This window comes from Hemicordylus capensis, chromosome 1 (genome assembly GCF_027244095.1).
Source record: "Hemicordylus capensis ecotype Gifberg chromosome 1, rHemCap1.1.pri, whole genome shotgun sequence".
Classification (NCBI taxonomy): domain Eukaryota; kingdom Metazoa; phylum Chordata; class Lepidosauria; order Squamata; family Cordylidae; genus Hemicordylus; species Hemicordylus capensis.
The window spans coordinates 403,126,614-403,152,726 of NC_069657.1; the positions used below are offsets into that span (position 1 = coordinate 403,126,614).

The 26,113-nt window shown below is 45.3% G+C and overlaps 1 protein-coding gene and 1 long non-coding RNA gene across 5 annotated transcripts in view; one reads left to right on the forward strand and one right to left on the reverse strand.

The window, feature by feature from the left end:
• Window positions 1-24,385, forward strand: part of LOC128349441 (metal transporter CNNM4-like) — a 28,598-nt gene extending 4,213 nt beyond the window's left edge. The window contains exons 2-7 of one of the 2 annotated variants that reach the window (XM_053305736.1): window positions 9,845-9,985; window positions 11,621-11,755; window positions 13,419-13,591; window positions 15,246-15,345; window positions 18,615-18,790; window positions 24,329-24,385. In XM_053305736.1, the coding sequence (XP_053161711.1) occupies window positions 9,845-9,985; window positions 11,621-11,755; window positions 13,419-13,591; window positions 15,246-15,345; window positions 18,615-18,790; window positions 24,329-24,361 (758 nt within the window). In that variant the 3' untranslated portion in view covers window positions 24,362-24,385. Of the gene's footprint in view, window positions 1-9,844; window positions 9,986-11,620; window positions 11,756-13,418; window positions 13,592-15,245; window positions 15,346-18,614; window positions 18,791-22,664 lie in introns of both variants that reach the window. The other variant, XM_053305727.1, reaches the window with a different exon arrangement.
• LOC128349453 (uncharacterized) lies at window positions 9,237-20,337 on the reverse strand. 3 transcript variants are annotated; one of them, XR_008318817.1, is made up of 5 exons: window positions 20,305-20,337; window positions 17,710-17,784; window positions 15,089-15,264; window positions 13,357-13,539; window positions 9,237-9,467 (listed from the first exon to the last, which is right to left on the reverse strand). It is a non-coding gene; the product is annotated as an uncharacterized LOC128349453 (long non-coding RNA). The 3 variants fall into 3 exon arrangements; XR_008318815.1 differs by having other exon boundaries at window positions 9,237-9,924; XR_008318818.1 differs by having other exon boundaries at window positions 9,237-10,043.
• Window positions 24,386-26,113: the final 1,728 nt, after the last annotated feature.

A 26,113-nucleotide genomic window follows, 5' to 3' on the forward strand; every position in this document is an offset into this window, starting at 1 on the left:
ACAACTTCCCCATCTTTGCTGCTCTATATGTTTGCCAAACCAGTGGCAAAGATGGGCTCATACTGAAGGTGAAGGATCTACTATGACTGCTTTTAAAATGTGATGTGAGTCTTCTCTCTGAATTGTTTTAGTTAAAGGAGAATGGAAATAAGAGGGAATTGTGGGATCAACAGGATGAAAGGGAAATAACGGGTTGGATTGAACAAGGGGGTCAACCAGTTATTGACAATCAGTAGGGCTGTTCTCACAATCAGTATTAGGGTAGGAGAAGCCTCCTACTTTAATTTGGGAGCCATGCAAGCTCCCGACTGGCCATCATGAGAATTCTTTAAGCAAGGGAGGAGGAGGAGGAGGAAATGCTAGTCTGTGAGCAAGGTATGGAGACAGATGGCAAGGTGAGCCCAGAACCTGTAAGCAGCTCCCGAGTGAGGGTGGAGGGAAAGCACTACCCATGCCTCTCTCCTCTGTAGCCAGCAAATAGGCAACCATTTCCCCCTCCCCCTACCAAGTTTGTAGAATTCTCACGATGGCCAATCAGGAGCATGCCTAGTAGGGGTGTGCATTTTGTTTCAGATACAAAACGTTTTGTGCCCAAAACAGGACATTTCGGCTGTTTTGTAGCTGAAACAAAACACCCAATGCTCAAAACAGAAAATTTTGTAGCTGAAACAAAACGTCCCTGTTTCAGATACAAAATGTTTTGTTGTTTTGGCTGTTTTGGAACTCCATTTTGCAATCGTAAAAAGTATTTCTCCTTCAGTCTCCATTTTGAGTTTTGACATCTGTTTGAACTTCTGGCCCTTCCAGCCTGCATATTGGCCAGTGAAAGAATGGGCTGCTCTGCTGGCAATTGCCTCCTTATTCCTTTGAAGGAAATTTAAGGGTAAAATTTACCCTAAGTGGTCAGTGGGGCAGTGTGCACACTGCGTGGGGCAGTGTGCATTTCATTGTTGCTGTTTTGCACTGTTGTGTGTAGATCAATTGTATTTTGGGGTGGGGGATATGGATGTGTATGACCTTTTGAAATCTGCCTGGTTCTTTGCAAAGCTCTGCTGCTGTTGTTGATGTGTGATGTTGATGTTATTCGGGGTGGATTTGGGGCAGAAAGGGGACTTTGAGGGCAGAAGAGTGGGTCAGGTGGTAGTGCCCTAATGGGTACCTGCTGTCACCCAGATGCCAAAGAAATTGGGGAAAGGGCTGATTCTGAAGTTTATATGTCTTTGGGGCAGATTTGGGCCAGAAAGGGGGCCTGAAGGGCAAAACAGTGGGTTGGGTGGCAGTGCCCCAAGGAGTGCCTGCCACAACCCAGATTCCAAATGAATAGGACAAAGGGCTGATTTCTTAGGAATTGTTGAAGTTTACCCATCTTTAAGGTCCCCCCCCAGAGGATAATGGAGGTTTCAACAGACCCATAACTCCACCTGGGGGGCACTGGGGTGGCCGGGAGCAAGTGGTGGTGTAGTGCACATAGGGTGCCAACCACCCCCATGCAATTTTCAATGACAAACCATGAATCCACTCTCATTTGCTACCAGAGAATCGACACTCAAAACATCTCAGGAACAACAGAACCCAGTACCCTCATGGATTAGCAACTCATGGGGGTGGTCGGCACCCTATGTGCTCAACACCACTACTCACTCTGGACCACCCCGGTGCTCCCCAAGTGCCTTTTTAGGGCTGCTGAAACCTCCATCATTATCTGTGGGGAAGAAATTAAAAAATGAGTAGACTCCATTAAATCTTTAAAAATCAGCCCGCTGCCCAATTCCTTTGAAACAATTCTGGCAGCTTCCTTGCCCCCAGTGGGCACTACCACCCACCCTACTCTGCTCTCGGCCACCTACTAGTTTTACCCCGGGGCCATTTTTAAAAATCCAAAACGTTTCAGATTTGGATTTTGCAATTTCGAACAAAGAACGAAATTGGGGTGTTTTGGATTGGCTGATTTTGAACAAAGAACAAAATGGAGGTGTTTTGGATTCGGGCCAAAAACAAAACAGGGGGAAAACACACACACACACACACCCCTAGTGCCCAGCTCCCAAATTAAGGCTGGAAGCTTCTCCCAGCATAATGCTCATCGTGACAATTGCCCTAATAGATGGTAGAGTTGGCTTCACTCAAACAAGTGAGGCACTTCACTAGGGTGCTTTTGCATGAGTTTGTTTAGATAACAAAAAATGTGCATGGAGATCAATGCTACAGTGACTGAGTGATGATGTGTGTGGTTTAGAAGGCTTTTAGAAAAGGAAACCGGGTATTCCCATTAGGAGAAACTTGCTAACTTTAAGACCTGTTCAAAAGTAGAATTTTTCTGCTTCAAGAACTATATGCCTCATGCAGTGTTAAATTTTTTTTTTTTTTTGGCTTGCCTATCCTCCAAATATTTCAACACTACCCCTTTCCTTGGAAGCCCTCTGTGCCATCTGAAAACATGTTCCCAAGGGTTGTGCAATCCTTGGACATATTTTTGGGAGGCACAGAAAAAGCCTGACACATCCACGAGGCAGACCTAGGTGGTCACCTAGGCCACCAACCCTCGGAGCAGGGAGGCACTACGTCCCTCCCCTCTCCAAGCAACCATTGACATGTGTGACTTGCTGGGAGTGCTTATTTGCTCTCCTCCCCAGAGGGGGAGTGGGGGCATGCTGTGTGGTGTGTGTGTGTCGGGGGGGGGAGGGGACAGTGGGCAAAGCCAACTATGCCTTGCCTTGCTCTATCTCCCACCCCAAGTCTCTCCCATTCTGGCGAATGAGCAACCTATGCAGCTCAAGTTAAAGCCAGGACTCTGCACTTCTTGCATACCTGCCAATCTGTCTCTATTTTCCCATGCAGGTGAATGTTGGCAGGTATGTTCTTGGCTATTGAGTGGGGTAGGGGGGCATGGCCAGGCACCAAAGTAAAACTCCACTTAGGGTGCCAGAAACCCTACGGCCATCCCTGGGCACACAGTCTTTCTGGAAGAAGGGCAAGTTGTCCAATTAGCCCCTTCCCTTGCCTGCATAAGTGCCAGTGTTGCATTGGTCTAACCCAGCAGAAGCATCAGTGCATCTCACATAGAGTGAAAGGCACAGTAGAAGGTAGGCAGGCAGGCAGGCAGTCCAAGTTCATGCCATTGAGCAGGGCAGGACAAATTCCGGCAGTCCAAGGTCAAGCCAGTAAGCAATGAGTACAGAGGGCTGAGCAGGCAAAGCCAGGCAGGCCAAAGTGAATCTGGTAAGCAGCAGGTGCGGAGGGCAAGGCAAAGGCAGAGTCAGACAGGCGGAGGTCAAAAGCAGTCAGGGCTGGGGACCAGAGGACTGGCTGACAGCAGCCAATCCAAGAAGAGCTCCCCTGTTGCTCCAATAGAGGCCTAGAGCAGACTGCAGACTTGTATACAGTGTCGCCCAGGTCCATAGGGTAACTCCACCCCCAAGAGCAAGACTTGGATGATTTAAAGGGGCTTCACCTGATGCCTCGTCTCTGGCCCTGGCAGGACTAAGATGCCTTGGTTTCACTTGCAGATTTCTCCCTTTCCGAGCTGAATGGCAGTGCAGTGTCTTCTGGCCTTACAAAGGAGGGCTGGAGCTTGGGGTCCTGCACCCCATCTCCTTCCTTGTCCGTGATCCCCTCCAGCGTGGATGAGGGGCCATAGCTATGGGCTGTGACACATATTCCCTGTCTCTCCTGTCTCCTTAGCATAAAGCTGAGGTGAGACAGGAATCCTCCTTTGAGAAGCAGGAGTTAGGGGAATATGAGGCTGACCGTGGACCTTGGACAGGCTGCCACCACCTTCTCCCTTTGTGGCAGCCCCCCTTCGCTGCACACCTGCCACACCCCTTGCACCAGTGTTACAAGCACGTCAATGCAGGGGGCATGGCCAGCACTGGGGAAGGGACGTGTGACCCCTCACCCTTTCCCAGCCCGCCTGCCAACACTTTGTTCATCGGCTGGGTGCTTCTCTTCTCTTCCTTGCTCAGAGTGAGGGAGAGAAAGGAAGAACCCAGCCAGCAAGCAAAGCACTGGCTGGTTGTCTGAGAAAGGGTGAGGGGCCGTGAGCCTCTTGCTCCATGCCTGCAAGCACGTCATTCGCAGCCCAGGGGTTTGTTCCCCATCTCATCCCAATGGTAGGTGTGCCACTGGCAGGAATTGCAGTCCAACTGTTGGAATTGCAGTAATAGCTGGATTCTTCCTAGCCAGAAATCATCCCCTTTCACTCCTAAAGGGAGGCAAGGAGGAATTAATAAATAAGAAGATATAATGGCGATGAAATACACATACTCCTTCAGATGAAAATCATAGACCACTTCAATGCATCCAATAAAAATAAATAAAAGAGCTTACAAATGGAGCAAACACATTCCAATGTCCAAACTTCATTGTCAATGTTTTATTTCAAGCAGCTGGGAGCCCTTGAGAATAAATACTGTAAGGAAAACTAGATAACCAATCCAAGTACAGGCGAAAAGAGGGTGCAAGGAGATGAGTAGCTTTTCAAAAAGTAACCCTTTTATTGACCAATACATTTCATTGCCTCTCTCATTTCTTCCTTAACATTAATAGAGGGTTGTAATTGTTCAGTATCTTACACTGCCATATATTTCCTTCAATATCCAGAATAAGCACCAGGTGATGTTCTCTGAGAGAAAAGCTGAAGAATTAGTTAGAGGGAATGGTAACAAACTTTCAGTGGATCAGTCTAAGAAAATAAGATTAGAGAAAGGGTTACCTGTACTTAAAGTTCCTTATGAGATGGACAATTTTATCTGGCAAACACAAAAGATTCTGAGAAAACATTGATTGGGCCCATAACCTTAAAACAGCATTTGGTCAAGTCTAGACTTAATGATAGTGAATGTGAGATGAGGGATTGTTTGATTTGTGAGAAGGAGGAGGGTTCGCACCAAGTTAAGGGGACAGTGTATACGAACATAAGAACATAAGAACAGCCCTGCTGGATCAGGCCCAAGGCCCATATAGTCCTGCATCCTGTTTCCTGCTGCAGGAAGCCTACAGGCAGAAGTTGAGGGCATGCCCTCCCTCCTGCTGTTACTCCCCTGCAACTGGTATTCAGAAGCATCCTGCCAATGATGCCAATGATAGACCTCTCCTCCATGAAGTTATCCAAACTCCTCTTAAAGCTATTCAGGTTGTTGGTTGTCACCACATCTTGTAGCAGAAAACTCTACAAGTTGATTATGTGTTCAGTGAAAAATTACTTCTGTTGGTTGGTCCTATATTTCCTGGCAGTCAATTTCATGGGATGACCCGTGGAATAAATTAAAAAGTACTGGTCCCAGTACAGAACCCTGGGGGAATCAACTTCTTTCTTCCTTCCATTGTGAAAACTCTCAATTTATACCTACCCTCTGTTTCCTGACTTTCAACCAGTAAGCACATATACTTGTCCCCTTATCCCATGACTGCTAAGTTTTCTCAGGAGTCTTTGATGAGGAACTTTGTTGAAAGCTTTTTCAAAGTCTAGGTATACTATGCCAACTAGATCTCCTTTATCCACACACTTGTTGACACTCTCAAAGAACTCCAAAAGGTTGGTCAGGCAAGACTGACCTTTGCAGAAGCCATGCTGGTTCTCTCCCAGCAGGGCATGTTGTTCTATGTGCTTTACAATTTTTTCCTTGAGGATGCTTTCCATCAATTTGCCTGGAATGGATGTTAAGTTAATTGGCCTGTAATTTCCCGGATCGCCCCTGGATCACTTTTTGAAGATCGGTGTTACATTTGCTACTTTCTAGTCCTCTGGTACAGAGCCCTATGGCAGGGATAAGTTATATATTTTAGCAAGGAGGTCGGTAATTTACATTTGAGTTCTTTGAGGACTCTTGGATGGATGCCATCCGGCCCTGGAGATTTGCTAGTTTTTAATTTTTCCAGACAGTTTAGAACATCATCTCTTGTCACTTCTATCTGACTCAGTTCTTTAGCCTCCATCCCCAAAAAGCCTGGTTCAGGAACAGGTATATGCTCAGTATCCTCCGCTGTGAAGATGGACACAAGGAAGTCATTACGTTTCTCTGCAACCGCCATATCATCCTTAATAATCTCTTTCACTCCCTCTTTGTCTAATGGTCCAACTGCCTCCCTGGCAGGTTTCCTGCTTCTGATGTATTTAAAGAAGTTTTTGTTATTCCCCTTGATGCTTTTAGCTTAATGTTCCTCAAACTCTCTTTTCACCTCCCTTATTGTCGCCTTGCATTTCTTTTGCCAGAGTCTGTGTTCCTTTCTGTTCTCCTCATTTCAGCAGGCCTTCCAGTTTTGGAAGGAAGTCTTCTTCCCTTTTATGGCTTCCTTGATGGTACCTATTAGCCATGCTGGCATCCTCCTGGACTCCGTGGTACCTTTCCTCTTTTTGGGTATACAATCTAACTGGGCTTATAGTATTGGGGTTTTGAGTAAACTCCATGCATTCTGGAGCAAAATGACTTTCCTGATTTTCCCTTTCAGCTTTCCTTTCACCATACTCCTTTTTTTGGAGATGTTTCCTCTTCTGAAATTCAAAGTATCTGTGTTAGACTTCCTTGGTGATTCTCTCCCCACATGTATGCTGAATCTGATGGCACTATGGTCACTGTTCCCTAAAGGGTCAATGACACTGACATCACACACCAGGTCCTAGGTGCCACTCAGGATTAAGTCCAAGGTTTCCTTCTTTCTGGTTGGTCCCAAGACCAACTGTTCTAGGGCACAGTCATTCAGCGTATCTAGAAATGTGACCTCTTTGTCATTCCCTGACTGTCAGTTTACCCAGTCTATGTGTGGGTAATTGAAGTCACCCATTATTACTGCCCTTCCTCTCCTTGACTCCTCCCTGATTTCCTCCTGCAACTCCCAGTCAGTTGTTAGCACTTTGATATGGAGGGCGATGGCATGTCCCCAGTAGCACATTTCCTTTCTGGCCTTGTATTGTCACCCACAGAGTTTCTGTGAAGGACGCCAGTCCATCTTGGTTTTCTACCTTGTTCGATTCTATCCCTTCTTTAACATGCAGTGCTGCTCCACCTCCAAGGCACCCCTCCCTGTCCTTTCTATTGAGTTTATATCCAGGGATAACAGTGTCTCACTGGTTTTCACTGTTCCACCATGTTTCTGTTATGCCCACAATATCTATTTCTTTGTTGGCAACCAAGCACTCCAGCTCACCCATCTTGGCTGGGAGGCTTCTGGCATATATGCTGAATCTCTTAGCTGGTGTCTGCTATCTTTCTTTGGACCCTTTGCACCCTCGCACTTTAAAGGATAGCATTTGCCAAACTGGATACTGTCCTGTTCCTGTCGACTATTCCTCAGGTGTCATTTTAAAAGCTGCTCTGCAACCTTTTTGATTTTAAGCACCAGCAGTCTGGTTCCATCTTGGTTCAAGTGCAGCCCGTACCTTTTGTACAGGCCTTGCTTGCCCCCAAAATGTATCCCAGTGCCTTCCTCCCAGCACCAGCATCTCATCCACGCATTAAAACCCCTCAGCTCTGCCTGAGTCACTGTACCTGCACATGAAACAAGTAGCATTTCTGAGAATGCTTCCTTGGGGGTCCTGGATTGTAGTGTATTGAAGTCCAGGACCCCCAAGGTAGCATTCTCAGAAATGCTACCTGTTCCACGTGCAGGTAGAGTAAGACAGGCAGAGCTGAGGAGTTTCAATGCATGGATGAGATGTTGGTGCCGGGAGGAGGGGTTTAGATTTGTTAGGCACTGGGATACATTTTGGGGCAAGCAAGGGCTGTACAAAAGGGATGGGCTCCACTTAAACCAAGATGGAACCAGACCACAAATGACGCCTGGGAAATAGCTGACAGGAGCTGGACAGTATCCGTTTCAGCAAATGCCATTCTTTAAAGTGTATACAGTATATTGTATATTGTATACCATGTATAGTGTATACAGTGTATTCAACTGTATGTATGGAATGTGAGGAATTTTATTATATATTCATTCATTCATTAAAAGGTTTAATATACCACCCAATCCACAGACTCAGGGCAGTGTACAAAACAAGAATAGCATCTGAGATTTTTTTAAAAAAATCAAAGGGCAAACACCTGGCAGAAAAGAAATGTCTTCAATAAGGTTTTAAAGGCTGAAAGGGAGGAGGCAGACCAAATCTGGGGGCGGGGGGAGAGTTCCAGAGTGAAGGGGCAGCAATAGAAAAAGCCCTTCCATGGGCCCTAGTTCTATGGACATCTCTGAGACCAAGGACCTAAAGAAGGGCAACCTGAGAAGATGTCACAGGGTGGGACAGGATTGGCCAGTAGAGGCAGTCCTGACAGGTGCTAAGCCCTGAAGGGTTTTAAAGGTAAGAACCAACACTTTGAATTGGACCCAGAAGCAAATAGGAAACCAGTGCAGCAACTGCAGGAGAGGTGTAACACTTACCCTTCTAGTGTTCATAAGCAGGTGGGCCACTAGAAGATATTGGGGAGACAGGGAGTCCCCTGTTAAAAAGGTATAATGAGCATTAAGCTGATGTGCACTATAATAAAGATTGATTGAAACCTTGTGCAAAGCTTATGAAAGAAAAACATGAAGGAAGAGTTGCACAAACCAAGATGCTTATTCTAGCTAGTGAAGGAAATATAGTGAAGCGTATGATTAAAAAGCCTATGGATGCATTCACGCATAACGTCATGGCTTAAAGGGATGGATTTAAAGAGATTTAAATGCCCTTTCTCTACTGAGTATGGGTGGACCATTCCAAAAAGGCACAATAGTGCTCAGTACACCCCCTTGAAGATGGTGGCCAATGGCTGCCACCCTCAAAATGTGCTGACACCTTATCCATAGTCTGGCAACATGAGTGTTATGGAGCTTGCTGGGATGCTGCCTCAGTGGACCAGAAAGATGGAGGGACTCTCCTGATTTCAATAAGGAGGTTGCCAGACTGCGGTTAGATGAACGTCTGCAACGCAATTCACGGTTAGAAAAATTAACTTTGGGTTCAGCAACCTCCAATTTCACGTTACGTGCAAATGCAGCCCATGTATATTGAACAGTTACAACCCTATATTAATGTTAAGGAGGAAATGAGAGAGGCAATGAGATTTATTAGTCAATAAAAAGATTGATTTTTGAAAAACTACTCATCTCCTCACCACCACCACCACTTTTCTCCTGTCCTTGGATTGGTTATCTAGTTTCCATTACTGTATTTAATCTCAAGTGCTCCCAGCTGCTTGAACTAGAACATTGACAATGATATTTGGACACTGAAACACATTTGCTCAATTTGTAAGATCTTTTATTTGGATTTTATTGAAGGCATTAAAGTGGTCTAAGATTTTCATCTGAATTAATACATAGATTTTCATTCCTACATGTAGCATACTGACTTCTCTCTCTTCATTCAAGTCATGTAATCCACCTATCTCATCCAGTATGATAAGGGTTTACTGGCTTCTTATTTTATGCAAGCTCAAAGTAAAGTTTCTTACAGTTATGAATCATGATTCCATGTGGTTTCTTCACAGCAGCATCTGGAAACACAAGATTGAGAACCCCTGCTGTAATTATATTCTACCGTGGATGCTCTTTCTTTTTTAAAAAAAGAACATCCACTTTATTATGCATTTACAGTTAATTTTTTTCTGTGGAACAGAAAGGATTGGGGATGGGTGATGAAATCTGGTCTGGGAATTCCATCCATTTTCCACATGAAAGTAAAGCGCTTTATACAAAGTATAATAAAATAATCTGCATACTATATTAACAAGTCAGAACAGCTGTATACTGAAACCAAGGGGATAGTGAATGCATTATACATTGGATATAACGCTTTAAGAGTTTTACAAAAATAAAGTTTAATAAAAATGCACCCCTTGCAACAGTTCTATAACCAATGTCTGTCCTACAGGTAAATCTCAACTGGCCATTGTCCAGATGCAGGAGGAAGATGACGATGAGTCCAGGCATCTTGTGATTGGTGTGGTGACCCTGCAGGATGTGATTGAGCAAATAATCAAATCAGAGATCATGGATGAATCCGATATCTACAGTTAGGTTCATTCCCTCCTCTTCATTTTTCTAAGAAGCAGTAGGGTGTGTTCACGTCTCTGTTCATGTGTGAGAGAGACAGAGGTGGGGGGGGAGGAAATTTTTACATTATGCTTTCACATATCTTATAATGTGGGTTTACATAAGCCCTATTCATACATTACATTGTATGTGCGTACAGGGTCTGTTCACAAACATGTAAATGTTTTTTGTGTACATGTGTTCATTTAAAAAGTGAACTAGTACAGCCCTTCACAAATGAAGGGTATAAATAGGACATTTACCACTGCATGTGCATTGAACATAATGTGTGAATAACTTCACCTCTGTACAGATCTGCAGGTTCAAAAACAGCACACACTTGTATACACACTGAACAGAACATGTGAGTAGGGCTACTCTCTGTGCTGAATGTGATGGGCAGCTGTATCATACAACCCATTGCTGTGTTCCATAGCCAGGACTGGCTTTTGACACATTGGGACCCCACAGAATTACAGGTCTTTCTCTGTCTCTATCTCTGTCTCTGTCTCTCATTCTATGAAAAAAACCTTTTATTTTTACACATATACTTGGCAAAGATGCAATGAAAAACTAATAATCTAACAAAAAGAGTTATCTTGCAAGTAATCTTGACTTATTTCTTGCATTAGAAATACCTTTAAATTAGTGCTCTTATATAGCATTCATGAAAACTTTTAATGTACAGAAATCGGAGGTTGTTGAACCCATGGTTAATACAGAAGAACAAGAGCAGTTGAACAGACGGAGCAAAACAACCTCCACCATGTCTGTTTGCATATTACATAGAATTTAAAGTATTTTCATTGTCCTCCATTTTTCAAACAATTATCTAGAATTTGAAACTTCATCTTCTATTTTTTCTTATAAACTCAGAGGCCCCCCATAACGTGAAGCCCTAAGCTGTAGCTTATTTCGCTTGCGACTAAATCCACTGCTGTTCATAGTCACCCTAGAAATAGTTGTATTGAAAGATGGAGTTTAAATCTGCTACAGAAATGGCAGTCGCCATCTCTGAGACAGGCTGTGTGAGCTATCATTGCTAGCGATACATATGTGTTCATTGGTTGTTTACAGTATATATCAACTTATACATATTCCTAGCAATGGACGCTCATCCAGCTTGTTTCAGAGATTAATACCCCTTTTTGCCAGAAATTATCTCAGGCAGGTGGTAGAAACAAAGGGTCATGCAGGGGGTAAAACAATTGCCCCTGTCTGCCACATGATCAGTTCAAGAATATTGCATAATCTGTGATAAAGTGTTGCCTTTTACGAGTTAGAATGAGTATTGAAAAGGCATGGCTTTTTCATGGAGTGTCAGCAGTTGGTGCTAAGAACTTACGCAACATTCTTGAACATCATGGGGATGGCTCATTGCATCTCCCATAACAATTTTCTCTGAAGCCAGAATTAATCACCATCTGGAAGGGCCCAAGAACTAGAAAGGTGTACATTCTTTCAGATGGAATCTGAAAAGTTAACATTCTTTCAACTCTAGATGATGTACTGTACATGTGTGTGCACATACAGACACAGGCAGTCCTTCCTATAACCATATCCAGAATATTGCATGATGACCATTTCCAAAATGCATCACCTTCCTTCTTTGCAGCTGACAATCGCACCAAAAAACGAATTGTCTATGGAAGGAAATGGGATTTCTCTTCCTTTAAGGACAGTGACAGTGAAGCCAAAGTGAAGATCAGCCCTCAGCAACTTTTGGCTGCAGTCCGCCTTCTCTCCACAGGTAGAAGCTCTCAGGGATCACCTAAGCCATTGAGGAGGGGCCACTTAGCATGATGGAAACATCAGCTGTGCCTGATGCTTCTGGTGAAACAGCGGCATGAATTAGGCTCTCAATTTAGCATGGGCTGGTGGGAAATGTTCTGGAAGCTTCATGAATCACAGGAGGTCAATAAGAGAAAGGGGTGTTTGGCCAGCTGGGAGGCCATGATTCATTGTGGGGAAGGACTCTGAACAACCCCAGTCATTTGCTCACAAATGCTATGGGTCTGGGTCTTGTAACTGTAGCCTATATACTAGGTTTGTTCATACAACTACGCGCAAGGTGGAAGAAGAGGTCTGGGTAGTCTATCCAGATTCTGTCCCCAGTTTTTACCGAGGTAGAAGGACAAACCATCCTATCCATCTGCTGGCTCGCACATGATCATTCTCTCACATTCTAACTTAATATTTACAAGCACATGACCACAAATCAGGAGCAAGCCCAGCTCTCCTACCCAAGCTGGCGCTTCTCCTACCCCGTTGGCAGTCATGTGAAAACGCCTACTGATTTCACACCACACCCTTCCATCTGTGGCTGCATCCCCTTCTTCAGAGATGCAGATATGAAGAAGTATAATACAGAAAAGTAACTCTGGCAAGGGATGTGCAAAGAGGTTCGACATTTGATGTCTTTGACGTGGAACCTGTTCGGTTTGAAGGTTCAGGATCGAACCGAACCATCCTCTGTTTGGTCCAACCCCAGATTGATCACCCCCTGATGGTTCAGGGGTTCGCGGACCTTTCTAAAAATGAAATAATTTTTTTAAAAAATTTACCGTACCTCCTTCAGAGTAGTTGTTGAAGGCAGTGGGGTGTGTGTGTTTCCACAGAGGTTCCCCCTCCCCCTGCTGGCCTCTCTTACAGCCCAAACTGGCCCGATTGGCTGGCTCTTCAGCCCGGGTGGCCATTTTGGAGGCCGCTCTGCCTGCACAATTGGCCTCTGTGTGGCCTGGGTCATGCAGAGGCCAATTGCTGGCGTGGCAGCCTCCAAAATGGCTGCCGTGCGGGAGGGGGGAGGCCCGAATGGGCCAAAGAGCCGGCCAAATGGGACGGTTTTGTCTGCAAGGGAGGGCGATGGAGGGAGGGGCAACCTCTGTGAACCGCCACCACCACCTTCAACAACTCCCCCAAATGGGGTAAGGTGTGTGTGTGTGTGTATGTATACACACACACACACACACACACATAGATAGATAGATAGATAGATAGATAGATAGATAGATAGATAGATAGATAGTCCACGAACCACCCCAGACCGGCCTGGACCAAGGGGGGGGGGTTGAAGGGGTGCCGGACCGAACTGGTCCAGTCTGCTTCTGCGCAAACCGCTAACTCTGGCTATATACAGAGCTATACATGCTCCCCTTCCCTCTGAGCTGTGTTCTTGCAGCGCTGCCATTAAGTTATGTGGGGTTGCATAGGGAGACATCTTAGGTGGATCATGCCCATCATGGGTCACAGCTGCCCACTTTAACCATTCCTGCAAACAGCTCCCTTGGCTGGTCACCTGACTTTGCCGCATGGTTGGCTGGCTCTGAGAAAGAGTCAGTGAAAGATGCTCACCCTTCCTGGAGTCCCCCTTTAGCGATTCTTGTTGACTGCTGTGTTCTCTCCTTGTCATGCAGAGGTGGTACAATTCTCCCCAGTCCTCATTTCCGAGAAGTATCTGCTGCGTCTCCTTAAGCACCGTGATGTCATCTGCGAGCTGAAGCTCAGCGAAGAGAACAAGAACGTCCCTCCCCGTCTCTATTTGTACCAAAAGAATAAGCCGGCCAGTTACTTCATTCTCATCTTGCAGGTACCTTGCTGAGGTGCTCTATTCCTCCAGCAAGCAAAGCAACCAGGAAAATGGAAGCTGTTCCTCCCACCAAGCAGATGCCTGGTGCTGGAGTCATCTCATATGGCCCATGACTGGTGGCCAATTTAAATGTTATGGCTTCCTCATGGGGGCTGCCCTAGAACGCTTCCCGTCAGAGGCACTGCTAGTACTTAAAATGGGTGGACAACATTGGCCCTCCAGCTGTTGTTGAACTGCATTCTCATCATTTCCTGCCACAGTTCATTGTCGCTGGGATTGAAGGGAGTTGTAGTTCAGCAACAGCTGGAGGGTCATGTTTGCCCACCCCAACTTAAAAGATCCAGGACCTGGGCCCACAGTCCCCTTTTGATCATTAAACTCAATCATACCCCCCTCACCACCAATAAGTGTGTGTGTGTGTGTGTGTGTGTGTGTGTTTAAAGTTTCTAATTGTACAATACCTATGAAAGTGTATGCAGCAGAGAGCTAAGTGAGGCTTGGAGCTCTCTCCCATGATCTGTGCAGGTGCCTCCACTGCTGTACTTCCTTTCTGGAAGAGGTCATGGAGTGGGGAGGTGGCTGATGAGATTCAGGGCTATGAGCAATTCAGGGGGCCCATGCCCCAAGGGCCTTCCCCTAATGCTTCCCAGTGGTGGGGCACCATCTGGCAGACTGATCCTTGCTGTATTTCTCTGTGACAGGATGCCCTTTAAAAACAAAACAAAACAAAACACCCTTTCCCCCAAAAGATCTCCCTTCAATTATTTAACCTGCTGCAACCATCTATCCATTTTCAGACAGAAAGAAAAATGATCCCTTTTAAAACCCCTTTAAAATAAACCCTGGAAATGAGGTTTATGTGATCATGGGGTGGGAGCAGTAGGAATAGACAACCAGAGACAAAATATAAAAGAACCAAAACAAAATTACTTCAATGTAGGGAACAAAATATGATGGCGCTTTATGTTAATATAGGATATACTAGTGTTGCTTGCTTGCTACAGTTACAGAGAAGTGAAGGAATGAAACAGGGGCGGAGCCACCATTGAGCGAGCGGGTTCAAAGATCTCAGGCCTCCAGTGAAAAGGGCCGCTGGAGGCCCCATTGCTCGTGGCATCACATGCAAAGGCAGCGTGGCCTCCAGCAAGGGAGAGGAAATGCTGTTACGCAAAGGGGGTGTGGCCCGGGCTTTGGGTAAGCCTGAACAAGCTGTCCCCCTTTCATGTCAGCCCTGGGGGGTGATGTTGTCTGCCCCCTCCCCTCGCTCACCCCTCCAATGGCCCCCTCCCGGCCCTCCAGCAGTGGCATGCCTGCCTTTGCTAGGAAAGCATGCGGCAGTACAATGGCAGGATGGGGAGAGTTTGCAGCCTTTAACCCTTTGTGCTTGAGGTCAACTCTGGGCCCGAGTGACCAGCGTGTGACCCGTGACAAGCACACGTGGGTCGGGGTGGCCTGTGGCCCACCCAAGCATTGGTGGCACATGTGCAACTGCCTTACCTGCCCATATTGTAGCTATGCGCCTGGAGCTACCTCCTGCTTCTGAAGCATAGTTTGGATCAATTGCTGAGAAAGCCCCGATGCAGTATAGGTGCTTCCGGGTCGATCCCTCTGATCAAGCAGGGTTTAAGATTCTAACACTGCCTCTTTGTTACAGGGGAAGGTGGAGATAGTAGCTGGCAAAGAAAACATTAAGTCTGAGGATGGGCCCTTCTCTTACTTTGGGGCAATGGCCCTGAGCTCATCTCTTGTGGCAGGTAAGGTGCAATTCTCCTCCCTCTGAGCCATCCATGCACGGACTGTCCATACACTGGATACATGCATCTCATATGGTCTTTAACCAACCCCAGTTACCAGGATAAAAATGACACCAAGGAAAGAACATGGCATTATTGCCTGGAATTTTGGGAAGTACTATCCAGGGGTGTCCAGCCTTGGTTCCCCAGAGGTTATCGGACAACAACTCCCTTCCTCCCCTGCCTCAATGGCTGAAGGCCATTGCAGCTGGCGATGATGGCAGTTGTCATCCAACATCTGGGAACCCAAGGTTGGCAACCCTTGGGCTAGCCCTTTTTGTGGGCAGCATGAGGAGAACCCTGATTATTCTGAAGGTTAGTTGCCAGGGGAGGAAATGATCCAGGAGTGTTCCCCCCACCCCTTCCTTCTGGGCCAATTGACTGATTTTAAAAAAAAATGCCGGAGTTGTTTTGAGTTAAAAGTCAGCTGCAGCATTTTCAGTTAGTGTGCATGCCTGAAATATGTGGCTCATAGACTGTGCCCCATAGTACCATTTTGCACATTACTACATGTGAGACAACTAGGGATGTACAAACAGGTTCGACATCTAACCTGTTCGGTCCAATAGTCCGATATCAAACTGAAACACACACACACACTTCAGTTTGCTATCGGACCAGACCTTGGTGGCTGTTTGGGGGACAGGGTTCATGAGTTGCTGTTTTTTAATTTAACATTAAAAAATTAAGTTTTACTTACTGCCACCCGGTCTGGGGGCTTAGATTCAGCCGCAGGGGGATCTCCAGAAGTTCCCCCCCAACATACCCCTTTTATGTACATATCGCCCAGTTTGGGTGGTCTTTGGCCTGTTCTGGGCCTGCCCTCACTGCAGCGGCTATTTTGGAGGCTGCCACGTATGCCCAATGGGCCTCTGCATGGCTGGGTCATAGCTACTCCCCACAGGATGTGTTTAGCCAAGACAGGCAAGCTGACTGGGGACTAGATGACAAAAGAGGCAGCTGTGGCACTGAGACATTTGGTGATGAGGCAGCAGTCATTGTGTTGAATGATAGGAGCGTAGGAAGCTGCCATCTATCCAGTCAGACTATTGGTCCATCAAGCTCAGTACTGTCTACACTGAGTGGCAGCAGCTCTCCAAGGTTTCAAGCAGGAGCCTTTCCCAGCCCAACCTGGAGATTGCAAATCAAATGCTCTACCATTGAACTACAGCCCCATCTCCTAAAATAATCAGTTAATATAGGAAGCTGCCCCATACAGAGTCAAACTAGGGATGTCAGAACAGGCTCAAGGTTGAGCCAGCTCAACATTGAACTGGGCAGGTTTGGAGGCTTGCCTTCGAGCTGAACTGGCTCCCGGAAAAATGGGGATGGTTTGACTTAGAGCTGAACCACCCCTAATTTGAAGCCCCTACTCGTGAGCCAGCTGAAGGGCTTGAGGGGCAGACTTGTAAAGGGGAATCCGGCAGTGGTTCCCATTTTCAAGTACAGGGATTTGGCAACAGTAATTTCAGTGGGGCGGAGGGGATGAAAAATACTTCTGTCTAACTTGAAAAGGAACTGTAAGCCAATGGCAGTGGCTGCCCTTCGTGACGGGGGAATGGTGATGGGGGGGGGATGGCGGTGGCAGGAGTTCCTCCAGACTTGCTGCTGGCCTCCCAAATGGAAGCCCGGTCCTGCCTGTGGCTGGCTTTGGGCCTCTGCACAGGCTCAAGTGCCATTACAGTGCAGAAGCTATTTGGCCTGCATTTGGGAGGCCAGCAGTGGGGCTAGAGAAGCCCCTGCTGTGGTCGCCATCCCATCCCCCACAGCAATCAGCAGCGGATCACCAGGTGCAAGCCCCGTCATCCCTGCCACCCGGGTCGCCACTGCCATCAGCTTACAGTTCCTTTTCAAGGTAAATAAAAACATTTTTAATTCTCCTCTGCCCCTGCCCCCCAGAATTATTGGTGCCAAATCCCTCTTCTTGTAAAGGGAATCTGGAAAGGATTCCCCTTTACAAGTATGCCCCTTGAGCCAGTTTGCAAGCAGACTTGGCAGGGGGGACCTCTATGGTCGGACCAGACAGGAGGAAGCTCGATCAAGCCCTAGCCTGAGCCTCCTGGTTCCATTCGAATTAAAACCAAACCAGGATTTCCGGTTTTGTGCACATGCCTAAGTCAGACCACTGTTCCATCTAGCTCAGTATTGTCTACACTGCGACCTTACCTGGACAGAGTTAGCTTGGCTAGACATTTACACATGCTCTGGTAACCTCTCGCTTAGATTACTGCAATGCATTTTATGTGGGGCTGCCTTTGAAAATGGTCCATAAACTGCAGCTGGTACAAAATAGGGCTGCAAGATTAGTAACTAGTATCTACTTACCTGAGACAGCGCCTTGACTCATATGTCCCAATGTAGCCCTTAAAATGTTCTTCAGATGACCTCCTCAGAGTACCCCTGCCAAACAAGACGAGGCAGGTGGCTACTAGGGAGAGGGAACCTTTGGTGGTTGCACCCCATTTATGGAATAGCCTCCCCAGTGAGGTTCGCCTGGCTTCATATTTTGATTTTCAAATTTGATTTTTAACAGATTTTAAATGTTTTTAAATTGCTTTGTAGTGTGTGTGTGTGTGTGTGTGTGTGTGTGTGTGTGTGTGTGTGTTTGATATTTTCTTTTCCCCTCTTTTGGTCTGTTATGATTTAATGTGTTACGTGTTTTTATTTCATGTTTTAATGCTGTGTTGTGAGCCATCCAGAGAACAATTTGTTAAAGGATGGCTAACAAATAAAGTGTATTACTATCATTAGAGTATTATTACACTCACTGGCAGCAGCTCTCCAAGGTTTTAGGCAGGAGTCTTTCCTTGCTCTAGCTGGGGATGCCAAGGATTGAACCTGGGACCTTCTGCATGCAAAGCAGAGGCTCTACCACTGAGCTATGACTTCATTCCCTAAAGGGGAATATCTTACAGTAGATGGTGCTTCTTTCTTTTCCCTTGTGAAGCTTGCAAGGGTCCAATTGGTCCTGAAAAGGCCTCACCCCCTAAGAGGAATATCATACAGTGCTCACATGTAGTCCTCCACCCAAATCCAAACCCAGACAGGCACTGCTTAGCATGCAAGACGATTCATGCTCACTACCGCAAGACCAGCTCTCCTCCCCAAAGAGGTTCAAGCAAAGCAAGTTGGAGAGTGTGCAGGTGGGCTGAGGGAAGGTGCGAAGAGGGGAAGTGAGCAGGGTGGAGTGTAAAATTCCTGACTCATTGTGCCTTCTTCTCTGTCTTTAGAATCCGGCTCCTTCGGTTTCCTGAGCAGCGCCAGTCACCGGACTTCAGTTAGCCACCCGGAACGTCAGGCGACCTTTGGCAGTAGTATAAGCAACATAGTCCTCCCCAGCCCCAGCAACTTCCAGTACATACCGGACTTCAGTGTCTGTGCCCTCACTGACCTACTCTATGTGAAGGTAGGCCCAGATTCATTGGTCTGAAACCCAAGAAGGAGATTCTGAGAGAAGTGAAGGGTGATTATACCCCAGTAGACACCTGTATATTCATTCATCCAGTGGCTCTAGAGCAAGGATTCTCAGCGTTGGGTCCCCAGATGTTATTGGACTTCAATTCCCATAATCCCCAGCACCAGTGGCCTTTGGTTGTGGATTAAGGGAGTTGAAGTCCAATAACATCTGGGGACCCAAAACTGAGAATCCCTGTTCTAGAGCAGCGGTTCCCAACCATGGGTCTTCAGATGTTGTTGGACTATAATTCCCATCATCCTCACCCACAATGGCCAGGGGGTGATGGGAGTTGTAGTCCAACATCTGGGGACCCAAGGTTTAGAACCTTTGCTCTAGAGAGCTGCAAGGTTGCCTTCAGTGGAGGCTTAAAAGGCATTGTTAGACCTCAGCTGCAATCCTCAATACACACACTTACTTGGAGTTTGCACACAGAGACATGATTTCTGGGTAAACATTGTCAGGACTGCAGCCATAAACTGGTTGACACTGCAGTTCTATCTCCAATTACCTGAGAGTAAGCCTTATAGAATATAGCAAGGCTTACTTCTGAGCAGACATGAGTAGGATCACACTGTTAATTGTCATTTCCTTCATTAGGGCCAAATTAAATTTAGTGGCAGCAGATCTGTGGACAGAATTGGGTCTCCTCGGAATGGGAGAGGATACAAAGCATGGAATGGGTGGGGCAGAAGGGGGCGGAAACTCCCCCACACACACACAATTCTTCCCATCACATGTTTTCACAGTGGCATTCCTATACTGGAAGTAATTCCCTACCAGGAGAACAGCAACAACAGCCGTTTAGATAGGCAAGTGCAGCTATGGGGAGGGTTCAGGTGCTTCTCCTACCTACCCATGCTCCACTCTTATACTGCCTCTTCTATACAGGGAATTGGAAGGATTTGTGTTGGGTATTGCCAGAATCACACCTACCCAGAATGCCCTCCTGCGAAGTGATGCTAAGGCAGTGACCTTCACTGTTTTTCAAGAGGGGGGCCCCTTTGGCAAAAAACAACAACCCTTCAATGTGAGAAGCATTGCCCACGACACCGATCTCTGCACAGTGCTTTGCTTCCCCCAGTGCGGGGGGTGGTGCAGAGAAACAGAGCACTATCAGGCCCCGGTATCATCTTGGAAGATGCACATGGGGCCCTGGGAAGTGTAGTCCTTCCCAGCATGTGCCTACAGAGCTCTAGGGAGAAATGCCTTCCAAGATGGCGCTGGGGCTCAAAAGGGCTCTGTTTCCCTTCAAGGAGTCCTACCAGCACTGGGCAAAGTCCAGCACCTCTGCATGGTGCCAGGGGGGCTGTGAAGAGTATTTGGCTTAAGCTTCACACAGGCTTAATAAACGATTAGTCAGGAAGTCACACTTAGGGCCAATGGGAGCTGGCAAGGGCTCCTGGGCTTTGCAAGGAAAAACACTGCACTAAGGGATCTATGAATGCTAATTCCCAGCACCTCACCAAACTACAGGTCCCAGGATTCCTTTGGATCAGCTGTGGCAGTTAAACTGGTGTGGATTCAATAGGCTACTGTATTTACCTGATTAGAAGGTAACTCTGAATGTACAGTAAGAAGATTCCTTAAAAGATAGAGACTAAATACAGGTTATACCTCTATGTTACTCAAAGGAATCCAGGGGAATCTAGATCTAAGATGACTCTTTCCCTCCAATATTTAAGAGGAGAAAACTGGGGCAGGTGGGACCTCATCTTAGATATGGGTAAATGCGATCATTGTGCAAGCATCTTATCCAAGTTCAGGAGCTGGGCCTACTTCCATTTTGTGATTGTGTGAGACTAAATAGCAAGGGAGGAGACATGGGGAAGGGCTCACCTGCGAGGCTCCTGCTGGGTAGGAGGGCTTTTCCTCCCACCTCATTCAACAGCTGAATACAGCTGCTGAGTAGGACAGAGCTCTCCTACCCAGTGGGCACCTTACAGATGATCCTTCCCCCACCTCTTACCTTGCTTTTTACTCACACACGATTGCAAAATGGCAGCACGCACAGCTCCCAAACCTGGATAGGACCCTTCTCCTACCCTTTTGCAGGTCGTGAGAACCAGCCTTCTATAAATTTGTAGTGTTGTTATGTCCAAAGACATGGAACCTCTTAGTCAGGATCAGGTGTGTTCCAAACATATTCTGTTAAGCTAGCAAGCATACGTTTTGTTGTGTCCTAAAGTATATATGCAGGCCTTCTATTTTTGTTGTTGTTGTTGATAAAAAGCAGTATACTATTATTTAATAATGGGCGACATATTTTTTTATTTATTTATCTATTTATTTATTTATTTATTTATTTATTTATTACATTTATATCCCGCTCTTCCTCCAAGGAGCCCAGAGCGGTGTACTACATACTTGATATTGTTCGTGTGCAACAAACCAAGTTGTGCATGCTCAACAAGCAAAGTTTGCTAGATCACAGATCTGTGTGAAGGCACAGATTTTCTCATAACTGTGCTCTTGCTTTTTTGCACCAATGTTACCCTTAAAGCATAAAGTCTGCCACAGGCTGTGCACCTGTTGTCCATGTGCAAACATGCTTGCACTAGTGCAACACCCAGGTTCAATCCTTGGCACCTCCACATAGGGCAGGGAACAACTCTTGTCTGAAAATTTGAAGAGCTGTTGCCAGTCAGTATAGATCAGGGCTGCTGCATCAATTTGGCCCTCCAGCAGTTGTTGGTCTACAACCTCCATCTTCTCCAGCCACAGTCAGGAATGATGGGAGTTGTAGTCAAACAACAGCTGGAGGGCCAGAGTGGTGCAGCCGTGGTGGAGACAACACTGAGCTAGATGGATCAATGGCCTGACTCAGTATATGGCAGCCTCATATATTGCTATTCTTAAAGTTCATGTACCACTTTTCAACAATAAAGATCTCAAAGTGGTTTACATAGCAGAAGAAAAACAGAGACTGTTCCTTATGCCCAAAATGTTCCCAATCTAAAAAGAAACATAAGGGAAACAACATTTATAGCCACTGGAAGGGTTCCAGTGCTGGACTGAAAAGGAATTGTTGCTCCTGTAGATCATACCTGCGCATAAAGCCACTGATGTTTTAAATATATCTTTTAATATATCTTTTCAATATAAAGCCGCCCAGAGACGTAAGTTTGGGCAGGGTATAAGTTTGATTAATAATAATAATAATAATAATAATAATAATAATAATAATAATAATAATAATATAGCCAAAAATAATTGGTGGGACCATAAAATTGAAAAAGTTGTAGAAAATGAAGACGCAAAAATATTATGGGACTTCCAACTACAAACAGACAAACATCTGCCACACAATACACCAGATATAACTGTAGTCAAGAAGAAAGAAAAATAAATTAAAATAATTGACACAGCAATACCAGGTGAAAGCAGAATAGAAGAAAAAGAAACAGAAAAAATCACAAAATACAAAGATCTACAAACTGAAATTGAACGGCTGTGGCAGAAGAAGACCAAAATAATCCCAGTGCTAATTGGCGCCCTAGGTGTAATTCCAAAACAACTTAAAGAGCACCTCAACACCATAGGGACCACAGAAATCACTATCAGCCTATTACAAAGGGCAACATTACTGGAAATAGCCTATATTCTGCAACGATATCTATAATAATAGCAGCAACAACACTGAGAATAAAATTCAGCCATCCCAGGTCCTTGGGAAGGACTCGATGTCTGGATAAAATAAACCAGTCAATAACACCTGTCTGACTGTGTAAACAACAACAATAATAATAAAGGATAAGGGCAACAGAGGATTGTGTATGCTGGACACTGGACACACATTTCATCTCCACCCCTCTCTGTTATGCAGATCACTCGGGAGCAATACCAGAATTGTTTGGTGGCCTCACTTTTGGAGAGCAACTCCGTAGCAGAGAGCCGATTCCGAGATCAAGTTGAGATCACCTCTGACCATGAGCCTCTCTAAACCCAGCCTCTTCGGTGGCCTGTCCTAGTCTGTCCCAGGGCTCAGCTAGCTCCTCCCCCGGACAAGAATCAAGAAGGGAAATTTGTGTCAAAGTGAGAATAGCTCCGTGATTTGAGCAGACCATGTGATCCAGATTCCGAAGCATATGCCTGCTTCTCCCAGTAGTGTGAGCATTAACAGGTGTTACTTTGCTGTCCTTTAGTTATTTAAGATGATCAATAGTCAGCACCATGATAACAAATAGAAGACTAAGATTGTTTGGCTTCCTCTTCATCCCCACTACATTTCTCTTTTTGGGTCTTCCCAGATAGCAATCAATTGCACAGTGTTCAAAGCTTTCACACAAATGCAATCTTACTCCCTATACACATGCAGCAGCAAACCTCTGCACAATTTTCTACACATTATTATATTTTGTAAATATAAACTACAGATGACCTCTTCAATGTGTAAGAGATATTATTAAAATAATGTGTAGAAAGCTGTGTAAGCTACAACAGAATCGAGCAAACATTTCAGTGTAACATATTACACCAAATTTTCAGTATAAAAAGAATAGAAAATATTTTACACATTAAAGAGGTCATTTGAAATTTGTCTTTGGAGAAGTGTAATCTGTATTTCATAGTGGTGTGCATGGACCAATGTTAGTGGCTTGGTTCTAATTTGGATCAAATTTTAATCAAACCGCTGGTCCGTGAACTGACTTGCCTCTGCTCATTGATTGAACTGGATCCACCGGATTGAACCATTCTGCTGCAGACAGGGCTCGGTTCGGTTCTGTCTCAGACTGGCCCAGCAATCCTGGAGGCTGTTCCATTACACAATCAAACCATTGAACTGGCCTGGTTAATGGTGCACCTGGTCATGATCAAACATTTCATGCACACCCCAAGTATTTCATCACTGGTATATCATCTTTGTAATCATGCCAAGCAAGGACCTTGCACAATTTTTGCAGCTCCACTTGCAGAACAGTTCTTGCATTCAGAGAAGAACCCACCCCTTTTAGTTACTACTTTTGTAGTGATGGATTCTTGTTGGAATGTAAGATCTTTCCAATGGGGGGCACTGCACAAATCACACAAAATGCCTGCTTGGCATGTATAGAGGATAAGATTAAATTAGTCACGCTGAAGCATGCAGCGGCATGTGTACAGAGTATATAAGATCATGTGCTTGGTACTTGGCTTGCACAAAAACTTTGAATATCTTGCAACTTATCACTATCTGGAAAGACCCTTTGTTGTTACTGGCTCATGGTAGAGTCAACCAGGAAGTTCTGCTCCACTGAAATGAATGGGAGCTAAAAGCCCAATGGCCATCCATTTACTGCACAAGCAGACCTAGTAATTTCAGTGGAGATCACACAGGAGAACATTCCAAAAAACTAGTCCCTCCCACAGGAAAGAGTAAAAACATCCACCTGCTGTTTTAAAATGCTACAAATTTTACTCATGGTTCATAAGTATGTTCACTGGATTTCTTGTGCTTTGTTTCCTTTTTCTTTTTTTCTACAAAATGCAAATGAAATATAAAAATTATAGAAAGATAATCAAATGTTTAAAAAAATATTTTGAATAAATGCATTATTTTTGAAACAATTCAGCTTTACCCTTTATATTATGCCTCTTCATTTTCTGATCATATATCCCACCCCCATATTTATTTGCTCCACCATTTTGTCAGTTTGGTGGAAATGCGGATGGGTTTGCATGTTCCTTTTCATTTCTGGGACTTTCTTTTTCTATGAAGTTATGATATTTGCTCAGTAACAGCCCCATCCCCCAACTGAATTCTTGTGACTTTCAGTTCAGCCCCCAAGCCAAGGTTCTGTCATTACAAAGCCCTAAGCAGTGTCAACTTTACATATCGTTGGGACTGCTTCCTTGCCCACATCCCATCATTTCCCCTAAGACTGCCTGACAAGACTCCCTTGATGCACCAGAGATTAAAGGTCTGGAGGCTTGCTTGACCTTGAGCATTTCACAGAGTTCTGTTGGCTGCCATTGAGCAGGCATTGAGCTATTTCCAATAAGGGTATGCTGCATTTCATATAGTAACCTGTCTTTAAGACACTGTTATCTGCTTGAGATAAGGAGGCCTATACACAGTAAATAGCTGCATAGCTAAACAGCTACATTTACTGCACTAGCAATGATGGTTTCTTCAGATGTATTGAAAAGTATGAAAACTTAAATTAAGTAAAATATTAAACACTGATCATGCATGATATGCCAAGACAAATTGCAGTCCACTTTCCTAAAATATCCCTTAATATCAGACACTTAGATCTTGTTAGACCAACTCAGCATCCAATGAAGTGGGCTGGCACCCATGAAAGTTTATGCAGTCTTAAACTAGCCTGGAAATGTTTCAGTTAGTTGTGGAGTGCTACCTATTTCTTTACTTTATCAAATATTTGCTGTTTTTTAAAAAATGTGGCTAGACACTCATAATCTTTTAAACTAAATTGTCCCATCAAGGACCATTTCTTACATTATCTAGAGCAGGGCTTGGCAATCTTTCAGCAGCGATGTGCCAAGTCTTCAGGGGCGGCTGAAGGAGAGGTGCCTCTTGAAGCGACGTTGGCATCCTGACCTCGCTGCCCCTGCTCCACCTCTTGTGCCAGGCAGGCCACAGATACTGCCCCAACCCCCCACGTCACTGACCACACCCCAGCCAGTGGATTCATCACTGGGCTGGAAGCCCCTCACTGATCGCCACCTCTCTTTTCATTGGCAGTATTCTGCACTGTTCTCCAGCGAGCATTAAGCATTGCCAGCTAGTCTGTCTCTCTAAAGAGAGGAGTATGACTTTGATTTCATTGTTGCTTTGATTTTTTAGTAATGTTCCATGACATTTCACTGTTGATATATTTGATTCCACATAAGGAAATAGACACTGCTGCTCTAAGCAACACCACTGAGGAAGACCCTTTTGGAGCTGAAACACATCTGGCTACCTATGACTTTTGAGATTGTCTCATTTTAGAAGTTGACAGCAGTTTGATTTGGATTTTTAAAGACTTTGGCAGCATTTTGGGGACTTACTTTATTCTCCTTGTTTAAAATTTTGGATATGAAGATTATCCCTATGACTGTCCCTGTGATTATGAGGGATGTGCGAATCGATATGGTTATGAAATTATTTGTACCTGAATCTAGTTGATTCGGGTGATACGTAGACAGAACAAATCGCCCCTTTGCTCAATAGCCCATATTCAAGTACAAAACAAATCACCCAGATTCAGATCCCCCAAAATTCAGAAATTCAGACCTCCATTTTGTGGCCACAGTGGGTTGGGTGGTAGTGCCCAATGGGTAGACGCT